This window comes from Bos indicus x Bos taurus, chromosome 7 (genome assembly GCF_003369695.1).
Source record: "Bos indicus x Bos taurus breed Angus x Brahman F1 hybrid chromosome 7, Bos_hybrid_MaternalHap_v2.0, whole genome shotgun sequence".
In the NCBI taxonomy this organism is placed as follows: domain Eukaryota; kingdom Metazoa; phylum Chordata; class Mammalia; order Artiodactyla; family Bovidae; genus Bos; species Bos indicus x Bos taurus.
In genome coordinates, this window is record NC_040082.1 from 96,751,801 (window position 1) to 96,762,128 (window position 10,328).

At 38.6% G+C, this 10,328-nt stretch overlaps 1 protein-coding gene across 1 annotated transcript; it reads left to right on the forward strand.

The window, feature by feature from the left end:
* The first annotated feature begins 8,184 nt into the window (after positions 1–8,184).
* Positions 8,185–9,171, forward strand: LOC113895964 (olfactory receptor 7E24-like). Its single transcript, XM_027547837.1, has one exon. The coding sequence runs from the start codon at positions 8,242–8,244 to the stop codon at positions 9,169–9,171; it is 930 nt and encodes a 309-aa protein (XP_027403638.1). The 5' UTR covers positions 8,185–8,241.
* Positions 9,172–10,328: the final 1,157 nt, after the last annotated feature.

Here is a 10,328-nt window from a genome sequence, read left to right on the forward strand (position 1 = left end):
CCACTTTTTGATTGGGTTGTTTGTTTTTCTGGTATTGAGTGCATGAACTGCTTGTGTATTTTGAAAATTAATCCTTTGTCAGTTGTTTCATTTGCTATAATTTTCTCCCATTCTGAGTGTTATCTTTTGACCTTGTTTATAGTTTCCTTTGCTTTGCAAAAGATTTTAAATTTAATTAGGCCCCATTTGTTTCTTTTTTTTTTTTTCCCATTACTTTAGGAGTTGGATCAGAGAGGATCTTACTGTGATTTATGTCATAGACTGTTCTGTCTATGTTTTCTTAGGTATGAATATTTTTTAAGTTGACAGTTGTTTTACCACAATAAAAAAATCTCCTGCAGGAATGAAAGATACAGTGCTTAAACATTGGATGTTACTAAGCCATCAGCAATCAACTCCTAGAGGGATCTGCCTCAGCTAGAGGAGCCCCCAAGCAGTCCACTTTTGATGACTGTGTGATGTGGGGGTGTAAGCATTTGGCTCCTTTGCCCCAACTCCAGCCAACTCTAAGGATCACTGTAGCTCCAGAGCTTCCTTGTGGTTTTCAGAGACCTTTGATGGGCTTCAACTTGGCTTGATGTTTTCTACTCCCTTCCTTACTACAAAGAGTTTGTAAATCAGCAGAGTCTAAGGGAACACTCACAAGACTGCCCTCTATCAGACACCAGCACAAGTTCAAGCATCTCCAGGGCCACCCTTGTTATAGGCCAATTTGCTACAAATTTGGGAACTTCCTCACATTCAACAATTCTCAAACATGATTCAAACTGAGAGGACTCCCTCAAGTTCTGTCATTCACTAGGATGCCTCAGATCTCAGAAAAGCACTCTACTCATTATAATAGTTTTATTATAGCAAAAGGATACAAATTAGAACCAGCTAAAGGGAGGTACACATAGAACATAACTCACCTGAAGAGAAAAAAATTGAGCTAGAATGTTAAATTACTTTAAACTTAATATTCCAGTAAAATTAGAACTAGAATTGGGGCTGTCATTCAAAATACCAAAAAACATAAATCTCTAAGGCATAAAATCCTAAACCCAAAACAAGGACTATGGATAAAAAAATATAAAGTTCTCAGAGACATAAATCTAAACTGAGAAATTAGAAATACAATCAGAATCTTGGTATGGAAGACCTAAATCTCTCTCACTTACATGACCGATTCAATACATTTGCAAATATAAAAGTCATATATTGTTTTCTCTAATTTAAAAAATGTGTTTGAACTTTATGAGGTAAATAACTTGGAAATCAGAGGTGAGGCACAGAGGTCAGCCCCCTCCTGAGAAGAGGACAGGTTTATATCCTTCCTAACATATTCACTTTACTTGTTTTCCTCCACCATGAAATTAGCAAATCCTCAGAGACACAGAGACCATGGACCAAGTTGGCTAATTATCTGCTATGTGCATGAAGGTCTCAAAGCTGTATCACTATAAATAATCAGCCTGGGCTTCCCAGTCCTTTATATAGCCAGCTCCAGCCAATGGGTTCCATATCTGTGTGTCTCATGCTCCTGAAGTTATTGTCTGTACCAGAAGGCACATACATGAATCTGTCTTACTGAAATTCCTGAGGACAAAGCCTCTGTCCTCAAGTAACACCAGGTATGGGAGGGGCATTCCTGCTCCAGCAGAGACATGGCACAGCCCAGTGAGTGCCAAGTGCAGTGGGAGATACTGAATGCAGAAGGAATTGGGGAGACTTGTTTACTTATCATCAGAGTAGTGGGACAGTTGGGACAGCCAGTGGGAGGGCACCAAAATGCATAGTTTGGCTCGGAGGCCTATGAAGTGAATGTTGTTGTTAGTGGTGGGGATCGTATAACTCACTTACATTTCCGTTTTCCTCCCACACTGGTTCTATCTTCTTTGGTCATTTTTTCTACCTGATCAGGAAATAGATCCTTCTAAAACATCTAATAAGTGCTCAAAATGATCGTGAAGGTGATGATGAAAATGATGACAGTACGGGCTTCCTTGGTGGCTCAGGGTTAAGGAATTCACTTGGCCAATGCAGGAGACATGCGTTCAATCCTTGGTCTGGGAAGATCCCACACTCTGAGCAGCAACTAATCCTGTGCTCCACAACTATTAAGGGCATGTGCTCTAGAGTCCTGGAGCTGCTAACTATTGAGCCCATGGATGGCAAATACTGGAGTCCATCTCTGCAACGAGAAGCCTCTGGAATGAGAAACCTGTGCACTGCAATGAAGCATAGCCATCGCCCGCCTCCATCCAGCTGCAACTAGGGAAAACCTGCATAGTAATGAAGATCCACCATAACCAAAAATAAATTTTAAAAATTATTTTTAAAAATCCTTTCATTTAAAAATATTAAAAAAAAAAGATAACAGTAACCACAACATCACAAAACCTTACTCAATGATTCTAAAAGCCAAGTTCTGATCTAAGTTTATTATGCAGCCTGTTTCCTATTATATGCATTTTCACCTCTCAAAGAAAGTCAGATGCATTATCATTATTTTACAGTTAGGATAGAAACAGTTTTCTTTAATGTAATTTTGATCAATCCCTGGGGTATAAAGTGTAAAGTCAGATTTGAAAGCAGAAAATGAAATTCCACCCATAGGGTGCCTAGACAGTATTCCTGTCCTGCTAACTCAACCTGCATTCAGGGAGCTGAATTTAGGACAAACGCAAACTCTCTGTTGGGCTTTCCTGATGACTCAGGGGTAAAGAATCCATCTGCCAGTGCAGGAGACAGTGGTTCCATCCTTGGGTCGGGAAGATCCCCTGGAGAGGGAATGGCAACCCACTCCAGTATTCTTGCCTAGAGAATCCCATGGACAGAGGAGCCTGGCAGTCTACAATCCATGAGATTGCAGAGTTGGACATGACTGAAACGACTTAGCACACATGCATACGAACTCGCTATAAGGGAGAAATGACTTGAAAGGCTCTAAACCTGACATTAGAAGGGTAACTTAGGGTGTTTGTGTTTGTGTGTGCATGTGTGTGTGTGTGCTCTCAGTCATGCCCAACTCTTTACGACCCCATGGACTGTAGCTAGCAAGGCTCCTCTGTCCACGAAATTTTCCAGACAAGAATACTGGAGCGGATTGCCATTTTGTACTCCAAGGGATCTTTCCCACCCAGGTATCAAACCAACACTGGCAGGCAGATTCTTTATTGGAGCTGGTTGTTGCTGTTGTTCAGTTGCTAAGTTGTGCCTGACTCTTTGTGACCCTATGAACTGTAGCACTCCAGGCTTCCCTGTCCTTCACCATCTCCTGGAGTTTGTTCAAACTCATGTCCATTGAGTCAATGAAGCCATCCAACCATCTCATACTCTGTCATCTGCTTCTCCTTCTGCCTTCAATCATTCCCAGCCTCAGGGTCTTTTGGCTATTTGCATCAGGTGGCCAAAGTATTGCAGCTTCAGCTTCAGCATCAATCCTTTCAATGAATATTTAGGGTTCATTTCCTTTAGGATTGACTGGTTTGATCTCCTTGCAGTCCAAGGGACTCTCAAGAATCTTCTCCAGCACCACATTTCTTTTTAATATTTATTTACTTATTTGCACCTGGTCTTAGTTGTAGCACACAGGATCTTCTTTCTTCCATTATAGCATGTGGGATCTTCAGGTCCAGCACCACAATTTGAAGGCATCAATTCTTCAGCGCTCATTGGAAGTTGAGGGGTGGTTTCATTTTCAGCACCAAACCTGGGGGAACAGCTCCCTGCCTGGCACTCCTGTTAATTCTAGTACACCGTTACTTCTTTACCGATGAGTTACCTGGGAAGCCTCCACATGTCCTACAAATGGATATTACTGATCCTACTTCAGTGTAAGGGATATCAGCATAGAAGTGGAGAGATTTACACACACTCCACCTTTAGAAGGCTGAAAGATGTGGGTCTCACACAAAGGCTTCTTAATTCCAGTCCCAAGTGTCTGTAGCTCCTGAGTGAATTATTTTCTTTTGAAACCTTCTTTAGTCCCAGATGAGCAAATGCAATTAGAACCACGGATTGCTTCTTCTGGGATCTGGTGAGTCTATCCGTGAATTAGTAGAATGGAACAAGTGATTTGCAGGGGGCTTTTATGTGAATATTATAGAGATAGGGTTTTCTATGAATAATAATGCATTTTTCAGACAATTTTGTAAATCTGAGCCATGGAAATATCATTCTTTTTGAAAAATGGAAATGTTCATATGACTCTATCATGAAAAGCCTTGCTAGTCAAATTTCAAGAACCTTTCTGATTTTATACCTTGACAATCAGAGTGTACATTTGCTTTTGTCTGATATTTCCATCAGGAAAATAAGTAATTAATAGTAAAGTTGCACAAGTTTCCATCTTTAAAACTAAAACAGTACTCTTGTATACATACATATTTTGGAAATCCTCACTTGTGTAGAATGGTGGGTGGCATGATAATTCACTTATCTGTGTCATAATAAGAAATTGAAAAATAAATGAAATTTAACCTTCAGGTAATACTGTGCATCATTTTATGTGTTGATATATATATATATATATATATATACACATATATATACTTCATATATATACTTCATATATGTACTTAAGAGATATAGGTACATAGATACATGTCCTTAAGTATATAGATATATATACTTAAAATGCAATACTGTGGTAAATGACAACTTTATGTCAGCTGGAATCTAGGCCAATTTGCAAGAAAACTACTTATAAACACAGAAGTCAATAGAAATATTATGGACACACTGAAAGGAAAATACATCTATTGAATTCATGACAATGTTTATCCTGAACAACACTGAAATGCACGGGAATAGGACCATATAGGGATAGCAAACCCTCTGTGTTTTGTTTTGTTTTGTTTTGTTTTTTTCAGTAATAAATATAAGTTCTAATGCAAGTATTGGCTTCCCTGGTAGCTTGGACGGTAAAGCGTCTGCTACAATGCGGAGACCCGGGTTCGATCCCTGGTTCAGGAAGATCCCCTGGAGAAGGAAATGGCAACCCACTCCAGTATTCATGCCTGTAAAATCCCATGGACCGAGGAACACCAGGCTACAGTCCATGGGGTCACAAAGAATCAGACACGACTGAGTGACATTATTAAATATTTATATTTTAATATGTGAAGTGTATAATAATGATGTTAATAATAGGTAACATGAATGCAATATCAATTGACTGCCTGAAAATGGTTCTCTACCCTGGCAATATGTTAATATGCCAAAAGGACCTATGGGTAGAGATTCTGGTGTAATTGCTTCTAGGCTGTAGCCAGTCCATAGTTAAATTATAAAAGATCAAAAGGTAATTATAGTATGTGTATGGATGAGTCCCTTTGCTGTTTACCTGAAACTACCAGAACATTTTTTGTTAATCACCATATATACCCATGGCAGATTCATGTCAATGTATCACAAAACCACTACAATAGTGTAAAGTAATTAGCCTCCAATTAAAATAAATAAATTTATATTTTAAAAAAATTTTAATAAAATTTTTTTAAAAAGTGAAAAAAAAATCACCTATACACCAATACAAAATAAAAAGTTTTTTAAAAGGTAATTATAAAGATGAACTAACACTGACAACCACTGTGTAACCTGGTTAGGTCTGTGAAACTAATATACCCATTTTATAGATGAATAAACTACCCCAGTGTTTGTGATATTAGTCTTTGGTTTTCTCCCTTTTGATTTTTCCCATATTATATCTTGTTTTGACCTGGCATGAGAAATGAAGACCTGCATTGCCTTCAGGAAGTTCAATGTAGGAGAAACACAATTACCTGGTAAGAAAGAATGACTTGAAAAGGCTTTGAAGCTGGCATAAGAAGACCAGCTTAGAGTTTGAGGCCTGGCTTTAATCTGGACTTTCTTGATTGTTCATATGAGAGTTAGATTTGATGAGAAATCAACTCTTCACATATGTTTAGGATTAGAGACTTATTTAAGAAGTGTTACCTATCCACTGCAAACAAAAACAAGAAAAAGCAAACTCAGCCTCAGATCTTTCTCCAAGAGCGTGTAACACTGATAGAAAAAAACCTGCAAAAAATAGGTATACAGTATTTATTAATTATTACTGAATCACTGGTGTACCATATATTAATGTTATCTTTAAGATCAGTGATGCCATATGATTTTGCACTTCTAATAATTAGTTATTATCAAAATGTGAAGCCCATCAAGGCTAAATATTCGTGTTGGATGTGTAAGTTAAGAGACATTGATCAGACAATCTGCACATTGGAATGAGCATTTTATTCCAAGAAAGACAGATGTCAAAATTAAATAAAAAGACTTCCCTCGTGGTCCAGGGGCTAAGACTCCATGTTCCCAATGCAGGGGGACCAGGTTCAATCCCTGGTCAGGGAACTTGATCCCATATGCTGCAACAGAGATACCATGTGCTACAATTAAGACCTCCCACAGACAAATAAATAATAAATATTTTTTAAACCCAAATGAAGAAACATTCTAAAAGATAATTGGTATGTAAAAATGGTATCTGACTATGAATATTTGAGTTTAATTTATAGTCCAGTGATTATGGGTTTTAAGTATTTAGGATTATCCTATAAATTAAGGGAATTTTTGTACTGTATTTGAATAGGATAAAGTACATTTGAATGCTTTATAAGTGTACTTTAAATTTTTTTATTAGGATATAGTTGATTCACGGTGTTGTGTTAGTTTCAGGTATACAGCAAAGTGAGTCTTTTATAGATGTCTGTACTTTTACTCTTTTTAAGATTATTTTTCCCATATAGGCCATTACAGAGTATGGAGTAGAGTTCCCTGTACAGTAGGTCCTTATCAGTTATCTGTTTTATATATAGGAGTGTATACCTGTCAATCCCAACCTTCCAATTTATCCTGTCCCCCCCAGTAACCATGAGTCTGTTTTCTACATCTGTAACTTTATTGTTTTGTAAATCAATACATTTGTACCCTTTTTTTAAGATTCCACAAATATAATATCATATGATATTTGTCTTTCTCTGTCTGACTTACTTCACTCAGTATGACAATCTCTAGGTACATGTTGCAAATGAAATTATTTTGTTATTTTTGTGGCTCAGTAATAGTCCACTGTCAGTCAGTTCAGTTCAGTTGCTCACTTGTGTCCAACTCTTTGCGACCCCAAGGACTGCAGCACGCCAGGCTTCCTTGTCCATCACCAGCTCCTGGAGCTTATTAAACTCATGTCCATCAAGTTGGTGATACCATTCAACCATCTCATCCTCTGTCATCCCCCTTTCCTCCAGCCTTCAATTTTTCCCAGCATCAGGGTCTTTTCCAATGAGTCAGTTCTTCACATCAGGTGGCCAAAGTATTGGAGTTTCAGCTTCAGCATCAGTCCTTCCAAAGAATATTCAGGACTGATTTCCTTTAGGATGGACTGGTTGGATCTCCTTGCAGTTCAAGGGACTTTCAAGAGTCTTCACCAACACCACAGTTCAAAAGCATCAATTTTTCAGCGCTCAGCTTTCTTTATAGTCCAACTCTCATATCCATACATGACTACTGGAAAAGCCATAGCTTTGACTAGATAGACCTTTGTTGGCAAAGTATGTCTCTGCTTTTTAATATGCTGTCTAGTTTGGTCATAGTTTTTCTTCCAATGAGCAAGCATCTTTTAATTTCATGGCTGCAGTCACCATCTGCAGTGATTTGGGGGCCCAGAAAAATAGTCTCTCACTGTTTTCATTGTTTCCCCATCTATTTCCACTGTTCAGTTCAGTTCAATTTAGTCGCTCAGTTGTGTCCGACTCTTTGCGACCCCATGAACTGCAACACGTCAGGCCTCCTTGTCCATCATCAACTCCCAGAATCCACCCAAACCCATGTCCATTGAGTCAGTGATGCCATCAGTCATTTCCACTGTAATGTACTTTAATTAGAACTATATTTTTAAGAAGGAAAATACATTTTATTCTATATTTTCCCTTCAAAAGTAGGGGGCACATAATTTGCTGTGTGTATGGACTTGTTATTTCACAATCTCCTTACTTCACTCATATTCTTTGGCCCCATGACTCTAAAATGGGTGTATAGACAAGTGAATATTCTTGGCATCAATAAAGAAGAGCTCTTAATTGAGAAATACTGCTGCATGTACTTCCGTGTTTGATACTCAAGTCTGAATACATTATGTGTGAATTGTTTGAATCCAAAGTATGGACATTTATTCAGGTTCCTGTATATTTATTTCCTGTATTAAACACTCTCTTCTTTTTCAAAAGGTGGTCCATCTACATGGAATCACAGAATCTAACAGGTGTCTCAGAATTCCTCCTCCTGGGCCTCTCAGATGATCCAAACCTGCAGCTCCTTCTTTTTGGGCTCTTCCTGTCCCTGTACCTGATGACCTTGTTTGGGAACCTGCTCATCATCCTAGTCATCAGCTCTGATCCCCACCTCCACATCCCAATGTATTTCTTCCTTTCCAGTTTGTCCTTGGCTGACATCAGTATCAGCACCACCACCATCCCCAAGATGCTGGTGAACCTCCAGACATACAACAAATCCATCACCTATAGAGGGTGTCTGACTCAGTTAACCTTTTTTTCTCTTTTTGCATTTTTGGAGAGTCTCCTCCTGACAGTGATGGCCTATGATCGGTTGGTGGCCATTTGTAACCCTCTACACTACCTGGTTATCATGAATCCCCGTACCTGTGGCGTGTTGGTCCTGGCATCATTTTTCATCAGCTTTTTGACCTCCCTGCTGCACTACTTGATGATGTTACAGCTTACCTTCTGCGCAAATGTAAAAATCCCTCATTTCTTTTGTGATCCTCCTCAACTTGTCAACCTTGCCTGTTCCAACACCTCCATCAGTAACCTATTAATCTATTTCATTGGTACTATCTTCGGTGGAGTTCCACTCTTAGGAATCCTTTACTCTTATGCTCGAATTATATCCTCCATTCTAAGAGTCTCCTCATCAGATGGAAAGTACAAAGCCTTCTCCACCTGTGGCTCTCACCTGTCAGTTGTTTGCTTATTTTTTGGAACAGGCCTTGGGATGTACGTTAGTTCAACTGTCTTATCTTCCCCCAGGAAGAGTGCAGTGGCCTCGGTGATGTACACTGTAGTCACCCCTATGCTGAACCCCTTCATCTACAGTCTAAGGAACAAGGACATCAAGAGTGCCCTGTGGAGAATTATCATCAGAAAAGCCTAATTTCAATCCTCCTGTGGAGGATTTTCTGCAGAATAATCTAATCTCAACACATGTTCCATATTGTTTTGGGTTCATAAGACTGGAAAAGGCAGTAAAATCACATATATGCAACAAATGATTTGAATCTGCAGCTCCATAGTGTATATATACCTATCTGGCTTTCATCTTTCAGTCCACAAAATTTTTCCTCTTAGAATAGCTGGAAATAGTAGAATTACTTAGAATAGTAATTACTTAGAATAGTAATGGAATTGTAACATCATTTGGACACTCCATGTGAGTCATAGCCCATTCAGGATTTTGCATAGCACATCAGTATACCCTTCTCAATTTTCTTATGTATTATGTCAGACCCTTGGTCATGAGCAGTATTGTTTCTATGATTACAAAATAATAATAGCTTTTTTTGTTGTTATTTTCTGTTTTTATAGGTTTCATATTATTTGCCCCCCCACCACCACCATTTGTTAGGTGGATTTAAACCCTACCTTAAGTATATTTTTGTTTCTTAATAATGTTGTTCAGATTTTTGAGCAAGTAGGTTGACTAATTTCCTGTTTAACCAGGATATTTTGGGACTGAATTTGGACACTATAACACTGAGTTTTCAACTAGTACTTTTGGGAAATAGGATTATGATTTCCCAAGAATGATGAGAGACTACCTTCTAGAGCAAAGACAATTCTCAATTTTTCTAATAATTCTCCTTGCCATTCCATCTAACTTCTTCCTGGTCATATTACATAGTCAGACATAATACGGAAAAATAGAATGGTTCCATTTCTAGAAGGTACCAAAAGTAGTCAAACTCATACAGATAGAGATTAGAATGGTCGTTGCCAGAATCTTTGGGAGGAAGAATGGGGAGTTAGGGTTTAATGGAGACAAATTTCAGTTGGGGAAGATGGAATAGTGTTGGAGATGAATAGTGGTTTATGGCTGCAAAACCAAAAGAGGAGAGAGGGTCTGAGAGGACTCTTGTCTAATACTTGGAAATGCATTGTCCAAGGAGACACACATGCTGACAAAGCAAGAGTGGAAAAGCTTTATTGGAAAAGGGTGCTTGGGCAGAATGAAGCAGAGTAAGGGAATTCAGAACTACTCTGCCACATAGTTCACAGTTTCAGGTTTTATGGTAATGGGGTTAGTTTCTGGGT